Source organism: Onychomys torridus, chromosome 3, assembly GCF_903995425.1.
Source record: "Onychomys torridus chromosome 3, mOncTor1.1, whole genome shotgun sequence".
Lineage (NCBI taxonomy): Eukaryota > Metazoa > Chordata > Mammalia > Rodentia > Cricetidae > Onychomys > Onychomys torridus.
In genome coordinates this window covers 144,024,998-144,047,874 of record NC_050445.1, presented here as the reverse complement: position 1 = coordinate 144,047,874, position 22,877 = coordinate 144,024,998, and the positions used below count along the sequence as shown (strand labels likewise).

Genomic DNA, 22,877 nt, shown 5'->3' with positions numbered 1-22,877 from the left:
ATGAGCAATCAGGAGGTGACTTATTCAAACTCAAGAGTTTTTGAGTCTTCTTCAGAGTCACAGAATCCAATCAAGCTTGAGGAGACTCAAGGTCCCAGAGAGGTTGGCCACAAAGGTGAATGCTCTCCTCCTATGCATTGTACACACCAGATGTTGAAAACTGTCCTAGTCATATACTGCTGATTGTCAGCTGGTAATAGGCGATCACAGCGAGAAGAAGTAAAGACTTAAAAGCTTTTAAAAAATAACCTTTGAGACAAGAAAAATCAATAATTTAATTTGTTTTTCGTTTTGTTGTGTGTTAGGTTTTTTGTTTGTTTGTTTGTTTGGATTGTTGTTTGTTTGAGCCAGGGTCTCCAGTAGCCAGGACCAGTCTTGACTGTGCTATGTAGCAAAGGGTGACTGAGAATCCTTGATTTTCCTAGCACAGCATCTCAAGTTCTAGGATTACAGTTGTGATCCACCTTGCCTGCCTTGAATACTTTTTTATAAATTTGAGAAACCATTAGGTTTCAGTTATTTTTAACAAAATATGGTTTAAAATGTGTGGCCTTTAGAAAGAAGAAACTATAGTCTGAAGAAATACTGAATTTTCTAATGGAATAAAATCTTAAAAACATGCAAAGTATGTGTTAAAAACAAAGCTCTAGGCCATGCATCAGTGGCGCACACTTTTAATCCCAGCAGAGTCAGGCAGATCTCTGTGATTTCCAGGCCAGCCTGGTCTACAGAGTGAGATCCAGGACAGGTACCAAAACTACACAGAGAAACCCTGTCTTGAAAAAACTAAACTAAAAAAAGAAAAACAAAAAGCAAACAAACAAAAAAGCTCTTACTAAAACAGGATATTCCAAGTATTTCATCAAACTTCAATGCCAATCATCAGCAATAACAGCCAGGTCAGAGGGGAGTGGAAATTCTTTGCTCTCTGTTTCTCTTGCCCTTCAAATATTGTCAAATTTAAACTCTAAAGTGAACACTTTTGCTACATTAATATGGTGATAATCAGATGTGGGAGCCTAGAACTCAAGACTTCAAATGCAAAAGGATAAATACCTAATTTTCTTAAGAAAAACAGAATTGATGGACAAGAAAAGAGCTGACTCCTAGGAAGTCTTCAAGGATGGACCCTTATAGAGTTCAGAATATTCCTACTGGTTCCCAGTTTCTCAAGTCCATTGCTTGATCTTTCCTTTCTCTTCATACTGAGTTGAGATCTCTTGGTGGGCTGCTAATTTCAGTTTGGAGTTTCCTACCTTCATCTTGTTTATCCCTTCAGTGATTTTTAAGATGAACTTTTGAAACTATGTGCACCTGGATAAGGCAGCTCAGGACTGTCATTTCAGCTGCTTGTGGGGCTGAGGGTTCAAATCTGAATGGGCAGAAATTTTGTGAAGTCCTAAAGAACTGCTTCTATACATAGGCAATAAACAGATGAGTGTATGTCATCTAGAAATCTAAAACATAACGTTTTCATTTTACAGTTTATTAGAATTTATTAATTACATAAAATAATGGGCTTTATTAAGACTTTTGTATTCCATATAATTTTAAAACCATTATTATCCTATCCTGTCCCCCTTTAACTTTGTTACCCTTCCAGTACTTCCTAACCCTCCTACTTTAATGTATTGTTTCCTCTCTGTTTAATTATTAGTTACTTGTTTGCATGTGTGTGTATATATGCAGTCTGTGATTCCATTTAGCATTGTTCACATGATTATGTTTTAGAAATGACCACTTGGTATTAGATATTCACTTATGGGCTCATTCTTAGAAGAGATTTGTTTTCTCTCTCACCTGCCATCAGTTGCCTTTAGTTTTTCATCTAGGAGTTGGGTCATGTGGAGATTTTCCATGTCCATATTGGTATGCCCTTTGGTGTTGTGGTTGGGCTTGTCTTGCTTAGACTATGAAATTTGAGGTTGCCTGAGCGCAGCTTCCTTTTTTTGGAGAAGATGTCTTGAGTCTCTGTATTACAATCTTTTCTTCCTCTCTTCAGAGATGTTCCTCAAATAGGAGTTGGTTTGAATTCTGGAAGTTTATTTGAAACATTAGAGGTATCATCCCTATGTTTCATATGATGCCCCAGGTGGTGGACCATTGGATGGTCCTGGTTATGATTTTAAAATCTTTAGGAATGCTCAATCTCCTCACATTTCGTTGCAGTGGGTCTCGGGATCCTCTGCTTACTTCTGATGATGGCAATCTCCGTGTGGCTGATATACAGTGAGTAATTCAAATACATCATTTAGCTAGGCAATGCCAACAGACACTAATTATGCCATGAAGATCATGCTTTGTCTATTATTTTGTCTGTCACCAGGTGACATTCCAGGTGGGCTGGAATTTGTAAGTTTTTTGTTTTCTCTGGACCCCTGAGCTCTTGGACATTACAGTGACTGGGGCTGCCTTTGACTGCCTTATTCTGGATCATGTTCCTTCTGATAATAGATGTGTATATGATATTCTGGTTTTGAAGCTCAGGTGATTATGAATCTGACATATACATGCTATAAGAAAGACCTGTACAAAATGAATTATGTCATTTTGTGTATTTTCCCCCAGCTCATATTGAGGACATGATTAAATTGAAAGACTGAATCTGTACAGAGAAGTAGAAGTTCTGGAGCTTCAGCTTTATCTTTAATAAATATCCTTAGAGAAAACCACTTGGCTCCAACACAGCTGCATGTCAGCATATTATTATCTTCCTCCTGTGGATAGTCCATATTCTCCAATGATAAATGTGCTGTTATTTCATGTTTATTGGTTCAAATTTTCATATTGTGTTAGGTTTCTCTGAATGTTTTAGTTAAGTATTTATTTGTTAGTTTTGTGCTGTGAAAACAATGAATCAATCAGGACATATGGTGCTTCCACCATCATATTATTTAGCTGTTTCACCTACTTTACATTGAAGTTGCCAATAGAGAGAATTTGATGTTTTAATTTTTATAGTGAGTTAATTGAAGTATTACTTTTTAAGTGCCAAAACAACAATTAAAATAATGATCTGTCTTGGTTGTCAATATAAAGCTTTTTCTCTAATTTTAAATTAAATATTTACTCTCCATGAGCATTTTTGAGTTATATCGGTTACTAATTTTAGTTTTTCAGTACAGTCAAGAAAGAAATGAATTGCAAAGAACTCTAAATAATCTTCATCTAGAGTACAGCACCATGCAAAATGACAGCTACTTAAAGGAAGAAATGTTGAAAAGTATGTCTATAGATTATGATGCCCTCAAAAAGGATCTGGACGCACTCAAAAGAACAGTGAACAGATGCTACCAGGAAACTGAATTTGTTTTAGATTGCAAACAGCACAGAGGTAAGGAGAAGATCTTGAATAAAGAATTGCTTTATTTTCTAATGTTTCTTCCCCAGAAGATTTGAAGTCCAGTTAGTAGCTTACAATGCTGGCGATCTGAGGGTTAATGGCTTGGAGTTTCCTTATCTCATGGAGGGGCCTGGACCCCAGATATCCCTGCTTGAATTCAGAGAATCTTATAGTTTCTGGAACTCAGTGGGTGTTCTGGCTTCTACTGCTGCAAGGGGATGTAATTGTAAGTCAGCATAGCTGACAATTCAGGTTCTTTTTGTCTATGGGCAAATTTGAGTCTCCAACTCTGTTGGTGACAGAACATGGAAGTTTCTGGTAAGAGTGCATTTACCTAATTCTTAGGCTGAAATAGACTTAGAGCATTTATATGGGTGTGGTCATAAAAATAATTGTGTGTGTGTGTGTGTGTGTGTGTGTGTGTGTGTGTGTGTGTGTATGTGTATGTGTTTTTCCTTCTGCCTTGATATGAGAGGGGTGGCCTATTTGTGACCCTGGTGCAGCTCCCTGCAGCACATTATGGAACTTCAAAGTGGTGTCCACACTTGTGTTACTCTGTCAGTGACACAGTGAATGAGCCCAGAAAGATGAAAAAATCAAGTGTAGCACAAATCTTAAAAGGTCTTATTAATAAAAATAAGCTCAGGCCAGTTATTGTGGTGAACACTGCAAGATCAGAGAAGCAGAACAAGTCACAGCCACTTCACCTTGCAAATTCCTCAGCTGATCCTGTTTCCTCATACTGGAAGCCTCTGAGTCCTCATCTGAAATGAATCTCAGCTAAACTGCTACTAGAAGCCTAAAAGCTTAACCAAGCTCTAGTTCCTGGTCCTCACACCTTATGTACCTTTCTGCTTCCTGCTATCACTTCCTAGGAATGTGATGCGTGTGTCACCATGCCTGTTTGTTTCCAGTGTGACATTGAACTCACTGAGATCCAGATGGATCTCTGCCTTCAGAATGTTAGGATTAAAGGTGTGTGTGTCACCATTTTCTGGCCTCTATATGTAGTGGCTGTTCTGTTCTCTGACCCGAGATAAGTTTATTAGGGTGCACAATATTTTGGGGAACATAATATCACCACAATCAAGCATTGCAAGGAACCTTTCTTACCTTGTATTGTGACTGGTTATTTTAATTGACACAGTTTATCATTCATTACTTAATATTTTTTTCAGAATTTAGAGTTTACCAAGAGCTTTTTTGCTTATGATCTCGCTACACTATGATAGAGGTTAAAACCATTATTATGCAAGGAATAATAATATCTTTCAAACTGCTACACTATAAAATGTGAAAGGAAAAAAGTGCCAAAAGTTTTTAGAAATATTTCAGACCCATGAAATAACTTTATCATCTGTAAATGGTAGAACATTGCTGTAGTCCCTATCCTTAGGAATCTGAGACAGGAGGATTACAAATTTGGTGACAATCTGGACAGCTCAGCAAATTCCAGGCTACCTCTTCACAGGAAAACAAAGGTTGGAAATAAAGTTTGGTAATAGAGCATGGCCATCCCCAGCCCCTTACCAAACAAAATAATCATATTGAGGTGTTATTGCTACACAAAGTGCACACATTTTATTCAACTTGACATGCTTGGGTATGTGGACATAGATTGAAGGCATCAGCATAATCAGGAGAGTAGACTAACACCTCAAAAGCTCCCTCATGTGTCTCTTATTGCTCTTAAGGTAAGAGCATCTAACACAAAATACAGCACAACCTTAAGTGCACAGTGTCTATGGAAGAAAGGGCGATGGGGTGGGAGTCACAGTGCATTTTTGTAGGTCTAGAATTCCATCATCCGTGTAATTGCCTCTGAGCAGCAAGGGTTTGTACCCCATTCTCCAGCTCTCACAAGCCTCTGCATCTTAGAGTTGGGCTGTGTTAGAACCTCATCTGAGTTGAGCCATAAAGTGTGGTCCTGGGCCTGACTCTAACCTTGCACCATCCTCCAGTTCATCCGTGTTCTTCACTTGGTTGAGCATCTCTCTTTTGAGGTGTTGAGGAGTGAGACATGGCTTCATTCTGTAGCCCAGGCTGTCTTAGAGTCAGCCTACTCTTGTCTTTATAGCCAAGGCTGGCATGGAAGTCCCTACTTAGCCTGGGCTGGATTCAATCTGGGGGTGATCCTCCTGTCTCACTCTGTGTAGGGCTCAGGTTATAGTCATAAGTCTCATGACCAGATAATTTAAAGAATAAATAGTACTCCTTTGTGTGCATGTGCTACATTTTTCCTACTGATTTATCCACAATGGACACATCAGTTGTTTCTATATATCTACTATAAAAAACACCACACAGAGTATGGGTGTAAATGGGTCCCTTTACATTCTGGAATTTGAATTTCTTAGAGCTCTGAAATTTTACTTAGTTATTGATGTTTAATGAAAACAGTGCTGTAATTACAGAATATTAGAAAATAAGAATTTTCACCATCTACCTTCTCTGTTATAGGCAAAGGTGTTGAAGGACACCGGTCCTGCTGTGGCATAAAATGTTATTATGTCATCATGGAAAAAAAACACTGGAGTGGATGTGCACAGACCTGCTGGGACTGCAGCTTATCCCTTTTGACAATAGATGATCATGATGAACTGGTACTGTAGACTTTTATAATGCCCATTTCTTCTCTTAGACTCTGTCTCTACCCCTTGGATAGGGAGATTCTGAGCCCAGGCAGGTTTATTGAAAGAAAGACCTCTAAGTATTGGATATGGTTTGCCTGTAATGTGAGCAAACACTGTGCAGTAAGAGTATCCCCTCTTTCCCGCTCCTGACTTAGTGTCAGGACACAGCGTCTGTTATGAGAAGACTGATTAAAGAGACAGCCATGTCTTTGTAAGCTCCTCTCTTTCTCAGGACTCTGCAAGGGAGTCCCTCAGAGAAGTATGTTTTCCCAGAATAAGTTTAAACTTTTGTTACAGTACATCCTAGAGTGACAGTTATGTATCTCCATAGAGTTTCAATTGCACCCAGAGAGGTCTTGGGCTTGCTCTTTGGAAGCCAGAAGTGAGACTGCCTGAGATGAGTAATGGGAAGAAAATAGAGAAAGTCACTGACCTCTGGGCCAATCTGCAAAAATGGAAATTATATGAGATATGTAGATTTAAATAGTTTTACCTTAGCTCCATAGTACTTTTCAATGAAATTGTCAGCAACTTTTTACTTCATAGTATTTTTATGTTTTTTAAAAAAGATGTCTATTTACAGAAATGAGCAATTTTTTTAAAAAGTTGCCAAGATGCAGAAGTTTTTAATTTAAATTATTACTAACAAATCTCTTTTAATATGAAGAAGATATTTTTCTAGAGAAATGCTTGTAGGATCAGCTTGAAAACTTTGTCATTTGGAACATGGCACAAATTTTGTACACCAATTCAATACATATATAAAAAATTAAAACAAGATAATTTTTAATGTCAAATAATTATGTAAAATGTCATTTTATATACTTATAATTAAATTTAAACCCATATTTTAAGATATATTAAAAATTTAATTAGATATCATGCCACTTGCATGTCACATGTAAGACACTAAAGTTTTCCAAATATCTGTCCCTTCCCTCCAGGTCTGAACTTGAGAACGGCTTCCTTTCTGGAGCATGGAGCTTAATGCACAGCTTTTCACACAGGATCTTTGATCTTAATGAATTTGCTGTGAAGATAGGGTGTTACTTACCATATGAACACTTCCCACAGGCCTCTGTAGTGTTTGGGAATGCACATTTGAATAATTTCATAGCGTGTCAGAAATTATTTAATGAACCATGTGTGCTGTATGCTTGTTTTTAGAAGTCACAGGCAGTAATATTGTGAGTTCAGGGTTAACCTTGGTTACACAGTGAGAATTGATCTAAAGCCATAAATCATTTCATGAACCTAGTATCTCTAGACATGTGAAGTTTTCATTTTAAATAACTTGTGTAACTGACATTGGTTTTGACATAAATGAGCTACTAGTGGGAAATTACTTTAAAAATGAGCTTGGAGGGAAGGAAGTACTGGAGGACAGGACAGCAGAGAACTGATATTAGAATAGCTGGGACCTGTTATGTTGTTCTTTTTTCACCAGCCAGAGGGAAATTTTATCATCAGATGAGTTTTTTCCTTACAGAAATTCCTTCAGCTCCAAATTAAGCCGAACAATTACTGGACTGGATTATCATATAACAGAAGAAGAAGCAAATGGCAATGGATTGACAATAGCACATCTAAACTGTGAGTTTCGTGAGCCCTCACACTCCAATTTGATGCAGAATTGGGAGGATTGTGTGCAAAGGCTTTTCTTTCATTTCACAATGCTTTTCCTTTGTCAGTGGAGCTTACAGCTAAGGATAAGATGCATAAAGCAGTGCTTGAGCAAGCATTAGACAGGGAAGAAGAACAGTCTAGAAGCTGACTGCTAGTGATGTAACAATGAACACAGCTAAGGATTGTGTGTTCTTAGATGCAGAGAACACAAGCAAATCAGCAACTTAAGATCACTTGAAAGTGACTAGATCATCCTGATAGATACTATGAGTATGAATATTTGAAACATTCACTTAATTTGTTTCTGTAGTTAGCTCATAAAATTGCTTGTTATTTATAAATATAAGAACATTTTGTACATATATATATATATAGTGTGTGTGTGTGTATCTTCCTTCCATTTCAAGATGTCATATTGTAGATTCCAAGTTTTATGTTAATTTATAATCTGGTAGAAAACTATTCATTGATTATCTTTATTAGGAATATTTCTTTTTCTTGAATATATCTCATATACATAAAATAAAGTATGATCATATCCTTTCCTAACCTTCCAAGCTTCCTTGGCTTCTGTCTTAACATGTGTCTCCCTAACTCATGTTTTCTTCATTGATGCTGTCCCTAGGTGCATGGTAGAGCATCCACTGGAGCAAGGATACATACTGGTGGCCACACCTACCCATCACAAAATAGTGAATCTCCCTTTTCCAGCAGCTGTCACCTAACAATAGTGATTCCTTACGTGGTAGTAGACACCTCCTCATCTGTGCAGGAATTTTTGTCATGTCCAGAATATTGCTTTTCACATGCTTGTTCCTTCTCTGGTTCTTACATCCTTTCTGTTTCCCCTTCCTTCCTATTTCCTGCATGGTTGTGGTGCTTTTGGGGGAAAGAGGTTTATGAAGATGACCCCTTGATGGATGAGCATATATTCTCTTCTCCTAAGCACTTTAACCAGTTCTGCTTCTCTGCAATGACCACTCACCACTGCAAAAAGAAACTTCTCTGATGGAGGTTGAGAGAAGCCCAGGTCCAGGCCATAAACATAAATATTAAAAATGAAATTTGACCTTGTGACCACTTAGCAAAATGATAGTAGCAGGTTCTATACTAGAGCCCATGACTTCTGCAATCAAGGGTTTTTTATTTGAATTACAGTATCAAACATGACATATTGCCTAGCAGGTCAGTATTGTGGCATGCAGGGTCCAGTGCTGGGTAAGACCACTCAAATCTTTTCTCCCTTTAGAAGTTTGAATGTAATTGGCCCACATAATCTCACAAGGAGTGGCATTATTAGTAGGTGTGGCTTTGTTGGAGTGGGTGGGGTCTTATTGGAGGAAGTGTGTCACTGTGGGAGTGGGCTTTGAGGTTTCCTATGCTCTGGAGACCACTGAGTATGTCAATAGACTTGCTGTAGCCTGCATATCAAGAGGAAGCCAGCACCAAGTCTGTCTGCATACTGCCATGCTGCTCACCATGATAATAATGGACTGAACTTCTGAAACCGTAAGGGAGACACCCCAATTACATGTTTTCTTTATAAGAGTTGCCAAGGTCATGGTCTGTCTTCACAGCAATAAAAATTCTAGCTAAGGCACTCCCCCTAGTAACCTGCAAAGGACCTTTTGACCCATTGAAAGATAGCCTAAGGGAAGATATTTCCTGATCGGTTTGAGATTGGTTTCTCTATGACCTGACACCAAATGTGTGGTGTCTTCAGAAATAGGTTGTTTCCATGTATTTATGGTGGAAAAACAAAGGGCACAGCAGCAGCCTGGTTGTTTGGAGGCAACTATGGTCTCCCTGACTGGTGATTCCTTGGGAGGTATCCCTTGACTTGCACTTTGATTTTCACTTAATAACTCATATTTTCTGTGGATCTAGCTTCTTTTAAATTATATTTTGATATGTTTAAATTATGTTTCCATAGAATATATTTTGATCAGGTTTTCCTCTCCCCCTTAATGCCATGTTCCTCCCCACCTCCCTTCCTATGCACTCAATTTTGTATTATTTCTCTGTCTCTCCCCAAAACAAAAACAAAATAAAAACGAAAAATAAAATCAAACTAAAAAAAAAAAACATTCAGCAAGACAAAAATTGCCTAAAACAAGCAAAAAATCAACACACAAAGGTCCCCAAACCACACACACACACACACACACACACACACACACACACACATACAGACACACACACACACACACACACACACACACACACACACACACAAAACGAGTCTGCTTTGTGTTGGTCAGCTATTGGGTATCCATAAGGCCTTTTATACATCCTTAGTTTAGGTTGATCCATCCTTTATTCTCTCCTCTCCATTATTTTCCAATACTCATCTAATTTAATCCTTTAATCCTCAGAACCCCTTCTCTGCCTTCATATCACATATTCATCATTTTTCCTGATTATAGATTTTTTAGAAATACAAATTAAAAAAATATCCCCTGATAATTCTGTGTTTGTCCTTTAATAACTTTGTTAGCTAGTTAAATTTCAAGTTACCTCTTATAATTATTTAAAAATAAATTTTAATTGTTTTGTTGTTGTTTTGAAATAGGGATTTGTGTCCCCAGGCTGGTTTTTAACTCCTGATCCTTGTATCTTCATCTTTCAATTACCAAGACTACAGGCAGGTGTGGCTGTCTTTCATCCCTTTAAAGATATCAACAGTACTTATTTTACATGTGTTAGTTGGTAATCCTATTGTCTGTACTTTTGTGGGTTTTATGTACTGTTTCTGCTGGATTTTGTTCATTATGACATTTTCTTTGTGGTATTCAGTGAATTTCTTCTTCAGCTGTTACAAAAACATCTGAGGCATTAGCTGTGGTAACTTTCTCAGGAACCTTTCATTCAGTGCCTGAGAACATGGCAGGTCTGGCTCACTTCTATTTAAACGGGGTCCTGCCAGTGTGAACAGTTAGGTTCCAAATCTGCAGAAAAATAACTTTCTCTTTTGTCCAAGCAAGGTGTCACAGAGGTGGCTAGAGGACAGAAGACCATACAAAATGTGTTAATATGTACAAATCATACTGATTATCAGTATTGCTATCAATTTTGTTTTTTCTATAGGAAGTATCATTTCACACAGGTTAGCTCTGCTCCTTTGCATCTACCTCCCAAGCCCTAGGATTGTTGCTGTTTGCCACTGTGAAAGGCCATAGAGTTAATGAATTTGTTTGTATCCTTCAGCACCATACAGAGTGAGATGAGCATGTGGTAACATTTAGAGTGAGGTTCTAGTGGCTGAAAGGATGTTTGCATCCAGATTAATTGATTTTTGTAGACCTTGACTATGTTGCAGAACTGTTCCCTGATTATGGTGTGATTACTGGGCCTAAACATGAGGCTTCTGTCAGGAAGTCCAGTGGTCAGAAGGTTTCTGTGGCCACCATAAGTATTTTCTCCAGTGGGAAGATGTAGAAGCTTGTACACCTGCTTACAATGTCAGCTTCTAAGGACCCTAGTGAGAAACAGTGAGCTTGTGATTCTTGATAGAAGTCCAAGTGGGCATCAACATTTAGGTAAAGTTAAGAACTCATGATGCAGAATGTGCTCCATGTGTATCTTGTGAATAGTTAATATCTGCTATTTCTTTCCTCTTTGCCCATATCCAACACACATGCTTTACTGATTGTACCATAACCATATCTTATGGCTGACAAATATGTATACTCATCCCTACTGTACCTTACCTATTCTTTATATGGGCCACTTAGTTTTATTTATCTTCCTTCTCTGTTCCTATTGTAAATCTAAATCCTCTATTTCCACCTGGCTTAAATCCAATGTTAAATGAAGATGAACTTTTGTTAAAGTTTTATTTCTTTGCCATTTAAGTCCCGTGGAGTTTGGTGGATTTTATCTTCTGTCTGGTATTCTTTGGCTGTCCTGGAGCTTGCTCTGTAGACCAGTCTGGCCTCAAACTCTCAGAGATCCTCCTGCTTCTGCCTCCCATGTGCTGAGATTAAAGGCGTGTGTCCCCATCACCTGGCACTGTGTTTTAGTTTTTATTTAACACTTTGAATTATCTTTCACAGGAATGTAGTTGTGGATTTAGTATTCATCGTCCATAGGAGATAGCAGTTGTGTTGCACACAGGGAAGTCAGTCGATTACCAATAGCTCTGAGGAGGGAGAAGAAAGAGTAGAACAACCAAACAACAGTCACAACCCTCTTCTGTGACTATTCTATAAATGTCCCTTTTCTCCTTAAAACACAGGCATATAAGACCATGTCCTGTGTGACACATACATTTATTTCTTCTTTTTAAACTGTCTTTATTGTAAAAAGTATCAGAGGAAAACAATCTTAGTGTAAAATTGTTCCATGGAAATACTGAAAATTATTTTAACTTGCTAGCCAAAAAAAATTAACAGTGTGAAGTAGATAAGAACTTGAGCTGTGATCAAAAGACCATTTTGTGATCAAGAGACATGTCACAGCACTAGTGTAGTTAGAGGAGCATTGAAAGAGTCATTTCCCTACTATTGTGTAGGATCTGAAGTCTGAACTCTGGTTGCCTGGTCTGATGTCAATGGCCTCCACCCACTCAGCCATGTCATTGGCCCAAGTCTAATTGTATGCATTTAGAGAAAATAGAAATCTTTTATTGATATACTTATGATTCATTCCATGTTTTGTACATTTTTTTTGTCAATCTTGTTTTAAAAACCTTAGCCAGAATTACTATAAGATTTGAAATTAATTAATTTCCCATTATATTTTTTATTTAATAGTGATTTAACAGTAATGGGATTGCTACATAACACAGGAGGCAGTGCATTTTTCAGTTCAACAGGTGAAGATAATGATGACTGTGTTAGAACTCACTGCTGTATCTGCAAAAAGAAAGTGGATAAATTATCTAATTCAGTGGGCAGTGCATAGGAAAGTTTAAAATGGAATGTGATCATCTTTGTTGGTTTCCTGTGGTGATTTGTAACTACTTAACGACCAAATGTTTTAACCACAGGTCACAGTCTGCTATGCAAGTAGGGTGATGAATTGGAAAGGGAAGAAACATTCTTCTGAAAACTGATTTAACAGAAAATTAGCCATTTTCTTTCCTTGTACAACACTGTGGCCTGTGTCTGTAGAATGGATGCCTCTGGTCCAGGGCCCTAAGGAATCACTCTCTTTTCTTTTTCCTTAGTGACACACAGAACTTAATACAGAACTCTAATAAATAGCACATGTATTTCATCGTCACTAGAAGAAACCATTTCAATATCCATGGCTCTTTTTTTTTTTTTTTCTTTTTGATGGATCCCTCAGCTCCCTTACTGGATCCTCCTTCATTTATTTATTTTATTATTTTTTTATTAAGAGATTTTTCTATTCACTTTTACATATCAACCACAGATTCCTCTGTCCTCCCACCTCCTACCCCCCAGACTCCCTCCCACACTCACCCCCCATTCCCAACTCCTCCAAGGGAGTCAGCAGAGCCTGGTACATTCAGTTGAGGCAGGACCAAGACCCTCCTCTTTGCACCAAGGCTGCAAAAAGTGTCTCACCATAGGTACTAGGTTCCAAAACCAGCTCATGCACTAGGGACATGTCCCAGTCCCACTGCCTGGCACCCCCCCCCCCAAATAGTTTAAGCTAAACAACTATTTTGCTTATCCAGAGGGCCTAGTCCATTGCCATAAAGGCTCCTCAGTTATTTGTTCATAGTTCATGTGTATCCACTAGTTTTGCTAGTTGTCTGTGTACTTTTTCCAATCATCTTCTCAATTATCTTTTGCTCATAGTATCCCTCCTTTCTCTCATCAATTGGATTCCTGGAGCTCTGCCTGGGACTCGGCCGTGGATCTCTGCATCTGCTTCTGTCAGTCACTGAATGAGGGTTCCATGGTGTCAGTTAGGGTATTCAATCATCCAATCACCAGAGTAGGTTAGCTCAGGCACCCTCTCTAACATTGCCAGTAGTCTATGGTGGAGTCATCTTTGTGGATTCCTGGGGACCTCCCTAGCACTCTATCTGCCTAGTCCATCTTGCCTTCATTTATCATGGTATCTCTTTACTTGTTCTCCCAATGGGTTCCTGATCCATCTTGAACCTCCTGCTCCCCATAGCTCTTATTCCCCCATCTCTTGACCTCCACTACCCCACCTTACCCCCAGTTGACTCATGTAGATCTCATCCATTTCTCCATCTCTGGGCAATCTCTGTGTCTATCTTAGTGTCTTACAAGCTAGTCTCACTGGAGCTGTGGTTTGCAGTCTGGTTTTCCTTTGTTTTACATCTAGTATCCACTTATGAGTGAGTACATACCATGTTTGTCCTTCTGAGTCTGGGTTACCTCAGTCAAAATAATATTTTCTGGTACCATCCATTTGCCTGCAAACCTCATGATGTCATTGTTTTTATCTGCTGAGAAGTACTCCATTGTGTATATGTACCATATTTTCTTTATCCATTCTTTAGTTGAAGGGCATCTAGGTTGTTTCCAGGTTCTGGCTATTACAAAGAATGCTGCTATGGACATAGTTGAGCATGTGTCCTTGTAGTATGATTGAGCATTCCTTGAGTATATGCCCAAGAGTGTTATAGCCTGATCTTGAAGAATATTGATTCTCAATTTTCTGAGAAACAGCCATACCGATTTCCAAAGTGGCTGTACAAGTTTGCATTCCCACCAACAGCGTAGGAGTATTCCCCTTACTCCACGTCCTCTCCAACATAAGCTGTCTTCAGTGTTTTTGATCTAAGCCATTCTGAGTGGTAGAAGATGGTATCAATATCCATTGGCTTTGACAGCACAACTAAGAACTAGGATGCAGTTGTGGGTTTTGGTTTGTTTGTTAGTTGTTAGCTACTGTTTGACACTTTTTGTATGGAGAAGAATTTATCATCTTTAGAGTGCATTTATTTGATGCAAAAAAAAGTAATTTCAGACTTAGTGAATAGTTTCCAGACTAGTTTAAGACACTCATACAACCTTCCACAATCCATATGTGTTCTCATTCTCTCTCTTTCTTTGATACATTTGATGATGAGTTGAAACTCCATAGATACAGTAATATTCATTGAGGCAGGTTGTATGTGTAAGTTCAAGACTTATAATCTTTTCTTCCTTTCTTTTTTATTAAGAAATTTTCTATTCATTTTACATACCAACCATAGATCCCCTCTTCTCCCTCCTCCCACCTCAATTCTTTCTCCCATCTCAAACCCCATCCCATCTCCTCCAAGACAAGGCCTCCCATGGAGAGTCAGCAGAGCCTGAAACACTCAGTTGAGGTATGTCCAACTGCCCCCCCCACCCCCGACCAGACTGTGTAGGGTTTCCCACCATAGGTAGTGGGCTCCAAAAAACCCATTCATGCCCTAGGGATGGATACTGATCCCACTGCCAAGGAGCCACTTAAGCAGATCAAGTTACATAACTGTCTTGCCTATGCAAAGGGCCTGGTTCAGTCCGATAGAGGCTTCACAGCTATTGGTCCACAACTCATGACAGTTCCTACTAGTTTGATTTGGTTAAGACTCATAATCTTGTAGGGAAATGAGTTTGAGGGTAGCCTTAGGCTACATAGTATGTTTGAGATCATTGTGTGCTACAGAGTAAGATTCTGTCTCATGAAGCCTAATAATAATAATGATGGTAAGCCATCCATAAATATTTTGTAGGGAAAAGTTTTCTGGTTCATGTCACTGTTGATATTTCTTTGTACATTCACTTGTGATATACTTTAGTTCTGAAACAGTTTGATTCATAATTGTTTTCTTCCTTCCTCCCTTTCTTCCATCCTTCCTTCCTTCTTTCCTTTCTTCTTCCTAAATTTCTTTATTTGTTCCTTTCTTTGTTACTTTCCTTCTCTCTTTCTTTCATTCTTTCTTTTGACAATTACATTAAAAACATCAAGTCTTGAATTTAGAGTATGCATGTAATAAAATGCATACTCTAAGTCATAAGATATATGAGTCTTAGCAAATAGGTATACCTTCACAAGCACCATTCTGCAAATTAGTTTTATATCAACTTGACACAAGCTAGATTCCTCTGAGAAGAGGGAACCTCGAGTGAGACAGTGCCTCAAAACAAACAGCTGGCTGTAGGCAAACCTGTAGGGCATTTTCTTAATTAATGACTAATGTTGGAGGCCCCAGGCCATTGTAAGTGATATCACCACTAGGCTGGTTGTCTTGGGGACTATAAGAAAGTAGAATGAGCGAATTTGGGGGAGCAGGGCTGTAAGCTGCACTCCTATGTGCATATACTTCTTTCCCTGCCTGGAGTTCAGCCTCCAGCAGTGTAGGGCTTGAAAGAAATCCAGAGTGTATGCAAATAAAACTTATTTATCTGAGGGAGTAAAGGGAAAGATATTCACACACTCCCTAGATAGTTTTCTTCTTCTATATTTTTTATTCTGTGTTCTCTATTCTTTATTCTATGATTTTATTTTTCCTCTACAGTTTACATACCCCAATAAAATCTTCCAGGCAACACAAAAATTACAATGTGGTTACTGTAGATGGACAACTTTCTCCTGCCTGCCTATTCCTGAATAACCAGTCAGAGGCTTAATATTAATTACAAACTGTTTGGCCTATTGCTCAGGCTTATTTTTAACTAGCTCTTACAACTTCAATTGACCTATTTCTATTAATCTATATTTTGCCACATATCTCATGTCTAAAATTTAATATTTAATATTTAGTGTGTTCCAGTACATCTTGCTCCTCTGGTGGCTAGCTGGCATCTCCTTCAACTCTGCCCTCCTTTCTTCCTGTATTCAATTTGTATTTCTAGTCTATCTATCTTCTGCCTTGCTATAGGCCAAATCAGCTTAATTTATCAACCAATGAGAGCAACATATATTCACAGCATACAGAAAAGACATCCCACAGCATTTTTCCTTTTCTGCCTAATCAAAAGGAAGGTTTTAACTCTAATATAGGAAAATTACACATAACAAAACAGTTATCAAGCAAGAATTACAGTAACAATATCTAGTGTATTTGTATTTGCCAAAATTAAAGAAAATACCCTATCATCTATCCTATTTTAATGAGTCTAAAGTTTCATCTCTAATTTACCACTTATCATAACTAAGAATAGCTACAATTATAACTATGTAGTATTCATATCTATCAAAGACCCCAGAGGATATGTTCATGGCAAGCAACTTCCGAAATTTTAGATATACCAGAGACACATTGCTGCCTGAATAGTCACCCAAAGTTCTTGTGTAATGTTGGGTCATTAATCTTCAGACTACAGACCCATAGTATCTGGCAGACATTTCAGGGAAGCAGGAAATTTGAAGGTCTGTCCTGCCTACATTGGCAGTGTTCATCAGTAACTTTCCACTGTATCTTGCAGAATGTTTGCAGTTTCTTCTGTGAAGCAGGAACCTGAAGGACCATCCTACCTTGTTTTGGCAAAGTTCAGTGGTTCCTTTCCTACAGGTCCTGCTTGTCCAGTTTATACAACAAATTGTCAAGCCGTCAAAACAAGAGCAGTTTCTTGCCCAAATGGCTAGCCTTTGCTACATTGAAAGCAAACTCCATAAGGAGTTTCTTTAATGCTCATCATCCTTTTTGAAATAATTGGTGCTGCCAGAAACAGACATGTCTCAATTTCCAGAAAAGTCTAAGTTCTTAAAACACTTTAAATATTTTGTAGGTCTTTGAAGTGTTTGAAGATTTCCCTACCTATCTGAAATACATCTCTCCATATCTATAAAACCTAACTAATATGACTATAAGTTTGACTATTTAGATGACTATTAATTTGCATTTTTAACTACATATTACCTTTTTAAATGAGTTGTATGAACATTATACCTTAAATAAGAGTGGAAATATACATACAGTGCAACAAAATTGATCTTATAATTGTATCAATAAACAAAAATCCATACCAATGTATAGTATTTTGAGATAAACAGTTATTTTTGGAATTAAAGTAGATTCAATAATCTACCTTTTTCTTATCATTTCTTTATCATAGCCCCCTTTTTTTTCTTTGGAGAGAAGCTGATTATGACCATTAACTACTTATAACCAACCCCCTTTCAATGAAAATAAACATTCATAAACACTATTTTGGGAATTTGGGCATAGTGTAGCAGGAAACTTAAAAGTTCTTATTAATGAAATCAAACCTGAGGCCAGTTATTGGGGTGAATGCTGGAAGATCAGAGAAGCAGAACAAGCCACAGCTATCTCACCTTGCTAGTTCCTCAGGTGATCCTGTTTCCTCAGGCTGGAAGCTTTTGAGTCCTCATCCCAATAGCTCTCAGCTGAACTGTGCTGCTCCAAAGCCTGAATACTTCTCCAGCCAAAATGCTTAATTAACTAAATACTTAACTAACCATATGCTTTACTCCTTTAGTTCCTGGTCCTCACACCTTATATAACTTTCTCTTTCTGCCCCCACTCCCTGGGATTAAAGGTTGGGTTTCTGGGATTAAAGGCATGGGTCATGCTTAGCTGTTTCTAAAGTGGCCTTGAACACACAGAGATCCACCTGGCTCTGCCTCCCAAGTGCTGGGATTAAAGGCGTGCACCACCACCTTCCAACTTCTGTTATGGCTTACTCTTCCCATTTTCTAGCCACCATTTTTGGCTTTGTTCTAGTGGCTGTCTGTTCTCTGACCCCAGATATGTTTTTTCGGGGAACACACAATATTTCAGGGAACACAATCCCACCACAGGCATAGTTTTCTATACTACTTTCTGCTGACTGAGGGCACTGGTAATCTTATGAGAATCCTGAGAAATTTTGAGGTAATGGTAAATGATCTTCTGGGAAGATCAGATAGAACCTTTGTTGATATATACCATCTGCCAAGGTTCAGGAGGCCTCACTTGATCAAATCTTATCCATCTTAACCTGAAAGGAGTTCACAGCCTCTTGCTTCTTGTAGAAGCAAAAGCAGAGCCTCTTTTCCAAAGCAATGTATTCTTAGACCCAATTTTGAAGTCAAGATACCTTTAAAATACATATGTTGATTTAACGTATTAGCCCCACAATCAAATGTCTCTCTGCAGTTAGCTCATTAACAGTCAAAAAGTTCAAAGAAAACACAATAATATACACAATCCAGACTCTGTGTATTTTCCATCTTTATATGGCTTTTTATGTATATTACTTTATTATTCTTGAAGACTTTATTTTTATGACTATCTATACCCATTCTCTTCTCTCTCCCAAGCCTATGTACATTTTTTAAACATACTGTGACCCATTTAGAGCTTTTTTTCCATCTGAAGTTTTCTTCATTGAATACCTGTAATCCTTTTCTGATGACTACTTTAAACTGCTGAGCACTAGTACAAAAGCAGCTGCTTTGGCGGCTTACTCTGCCCTGTTCCATTGTTCTCTGAGTACCTAGCTTCAGAGCAGAGGTCCCAGTGAGAGCCACATTTATTGCCCCAACTCTGGGAAGCAGTATTAAATATCATGTAGCTGTGTTCTTAAGTCTGCAGCTATGCTTTCAAGTGTGCAGGCAGCAGCTGAAGAAGTCTCTTTATACCTCAGCCTGTTAGAGACTGTGGGAGTCCACCATGTTCAGCTGAGGCCCACCATGGACAGGAAATGCAATTCTGTCCCTCAGCCTGTAAGGAGAGACATGAACTAGGAAAATGCTCCTGGCTCTGTTTTAGAATCTCTCTCTCTCTCTCTCTCTCTCTCTCTCTCTCTCTCTCAATATATATATATATATATATATATATATTTTGTTTTTGTTTTGTTTTTTAAATCAGTAGATTGAGGGTAGTATGTGTACAAGGAATTAACCAAAATCTTTGATCAACAATCAAGCCTAGCTAGGAAAGTACTTCAGCTAGTAATCATTGGGCTGCTTTGTTTTTTGATCCCTAAATTAGCTATGTGTCCTTGTGAACTTTAGAGTGTTTTCTAGGGTTTCTCATCTCAAAGCTATTATCAAAACATCTTAATTTAATCTGAAGTTATTTTAGGGATTTGTTTAATCTATAATGCATCTATCTATATTAAGATTAAAAGACTTTAAGCTATTTTGACTACTGGGACTCAACTGTTTTACTTATGCTTAACCTTAGCCATAGTATATATGGCTCCTCAATCAAAACTCAAGTGTTTTAGCTTTGTGACATTTTCTTGCTTTAATTCTTATCCTCTGTAGCCCCATGCTTTACCAGAGGCAAGGGCAATATTTTATCCTACCTTTACCTATTTTAATTTTTCCACTAAAATAATCTTCATCATAATACCTTACTAGATTTATTAAAGACCCTCAATCATCAAACTCTATTCAAACTAACACTATTATTGTATAAAATCATTACTTCAGTTAAACAATACAGCTTAGGATAACATCTCCATAGTAATCCTCAGGTTTAAAAAAAGCCCAGTAGAGTGGGATATTTCTAAGAAATGATCATGCTGTATTCAGGGAAGTGGGTATCTCCCCATGCCCATTTATACCTTGCCAGATACCAGAGGAAGATGGCAGCAGCAAACATGTGAAGGCCCAGCATATGCAAAGACATTCTGTGGTCTGTGGTCTCAGGGCCTTTTCTATCTGAAATTTACCCATCAAAGTTTTGTTTCCTGATGGCCAGTCCCCTTAAGTCAATTGCCATCTGCTGCTCTTCTGTCATCACCAATGGCATGCATCAGATTGTGATCCTGCTCTGTTTGATTCTTCCCTGATTTCCTCACTCTATATGCATCCCTCTACTACACATCTCTCTTCTACATGTCTCCTACACACATCTTTATACAGATATTGCTCCATCTCTCTCTACACAGCTCTCCTTTCTACATAACTACTCATCTTCCTTTCCACACAGTTATCTCAAACAGCCCTCTCTTATAGCTCTCTCTTTCATAGCTCTTCTGCATAGCAGCAGGTCTCTCAGAGAAAAAAATTCCAGACAAATATATGAGGGTCAGAGCCATTTGATAACATATGAGAATCATAGTTTCTTTCAGGCTAGGGATGTCAAATTGACCAGCCAGTCAGTAAGTGGCAATGCTTGGCTGTCAGCCAAGCTACTTGGTGAGCAGGTTTGAGGCACATAGGCTGAGTGGTCAGCATTTCCCAACAGAAAGTGATATTGAAATTCAGGACTTAAAAAATAAACAATTCGATGGCTGAGCCTTGAGTCTTGTGTTGTAAACTGAGGTTGGAAGTATGAGCAGAAAGTCAATTGCTGAGAGATTTATGTCCACTACAGTTGCTTTCATTGTGCTTGACTTTAGTTAATCAAACAGACACTTGGGAATTTGTCCTTGTGCCTATTTTACAGAGGCAACTAGCTCATTTTGAATTTGCTTTAAGCTAAAATCAGCTTTAAAAAAAAGCTGTCTTTGTAGCTGAGAATACTGTTACTTTCCTATGTCAGCCTGAGTTATGAAAAATATCCTGGTATTAATTCTAGTCATCAAAATTATACAGCTTAATGAGAAGTCATCTTCCTGACCATCCACAGATATATGTGCCCATAGGACTGAGATGTAATCATGAGATTAAATATATACATCACATGAGACTGCTCATTACAGTGCAGGTATTAGGGAGATACCACAGCTGTTTTTGCACATGTGAAATTACAGACAGAAGCAACAGTGTTCAGAGTTTGTGGCACCATTAGCTTTGCTTGGACAGGGTTCCTCCATCAGAAAATTATTCATCTGGTATGTTGACAGTTGAACTATCATTGTTATCTGTTGTATAATGCCATGGATCTAACCTTTCCTTACTATGTCCCACATGCCACTTGGTTTCATTTATCTTTTTTTTCTTCTAAATTCCTATAGTAAATTTGAATATTCCATTTCTCTCCATCATAAATCCAAGATTCAAAGAACATGATTTTTTGTCAAAAATTGATGACTTTGAATTCTCAGTTCCATGTACTATGAGTGGGTTTCATTCTCGTTCTGTCTTTCTTTTCCAGAGTCTTATTAGCCCACACTAGCTTCAAACTCCCTATGTACTGAAGTGTGCCTCAAATCCCTATGTCTTGAACTGTGATTCTCCTACCTTCATCTCCAAAATACTAGAACTATAATTGTGCCCAACTGTGCTGGGCTGGATCTATTATTGAGGATCTCCATTTTAAATTCATTCTCTAGTCAACTTCCTCTATCTATTAGGGGGAAAACAGCTACAATTTTTCTCTGACCATTTGAGTTTTTTTCCATCTTCTGCTAACACCTCAGGCTGAGCAGAAATCTGACTTCTGTCAGTTTTAAAGGATGATTTTAATTATTTATTAATTAATTACTCATTGATTTCTGTTTTTGTTACATAGCTCAGGTTGATCTGGAACTAACAGTCCTTCTGTTTTAGATGATGTACTAATTTACTCTGCTTTCTAATTTTTTAATATGTTTTTATTTTGCATTTAATTTTTTTCTTTTTTACAGAAGAGCAGTTATGGCTTCTAATATACCATCCTTTGTTGCATGCAGGGAATTCAGTAGATTACCATGTTTCAGAGGATACCCATTAACTATGAGGTGGGGGAACATGAAGGGAAAATAGACCAAAATATTAGTTACAAGCCTTCATTTGTGCCTGTATTCCAAATCTTCCCTCTCTTCTTAAAACACAAGTATATGAGACCTTGTTATGTGTACTACACATATTTGTTTATACCTAGCATATTTATTGACAAAATAAAAGTGGGAAAGAAGGTTTAGCATACAATAATTCCTTGGTAATATTAAAAATCAGTTTTACCTGCTGTTCAAAATTTGCAAGTGTGGAATAAAATGGGGATTTTTTTGGTATGATCAAGAGATCATTTCTTTTTAATGAGCTTAGAGAATAAAAGACATTTTAGTGATGAACTTATGATTAATAGCTCCATATTCTGTATCTTTTGGCAAATAGAAATTTTAAAATCATGATATTTCAGTGAATGTTCAAAATTAAGTAGTTGCCTATTATTTTTGTACTTTAGTGACTTGAACACAGTGAAATTCGATCATAATACTGGAAGATGTGCATTTTTATCTAGAACAAGACTAGATAATGATAACTGTGATCAATTCTACTCCTGTATCTGTGAGAAGAGACTGGATAAATTCCCTGGTTCATACTGCAGCAAGAGCTAAAGGCAAAATGGAATTTGCTGATCCTCATTTCATTCCTATAATAATTTGTGACTCCTTATGAACAAGTGTGTTGATCACAGGACTTGGTTCTCTGTGCAAACAGAGAGAAGAGCTGGAAGAGGTTGAAAATATTCTCTGAAATCTGACTTGGCAGAGCAGAGGCAATCTTTCTTCCCAGAAGACACAGAACAC

General features: G+C 37.9%; 1 protein-coding gene across 1 annotated transcript; it reads left to right on the top strand.

The window, feature by feature from the left end:
• LOC118580307 (T-cell surface glycoprotein YE1/48-like) lies at positions 1-22,728 on the top strand. Its single transcript, XM_036181968.1, has 6 exons — positions 1-115; positions 2,170-2,229; positions 3,113-3,334; positions 5,804-5,946; positions 7,466-7,569; positions 22,532-22,728. The coding sequence occupies exons 1-6, from the start codon at positions 1-3 to the stop codon at positions 22,683-22,685; spliced, it is 798 nt and encodes a 265-aa protein (XP_036037861.1). The 3' UTR covers positions 22,686-22,728.
• The last annotated feature ends 149 nt before the right edge of the window (positions 22,729-22,877 follow it).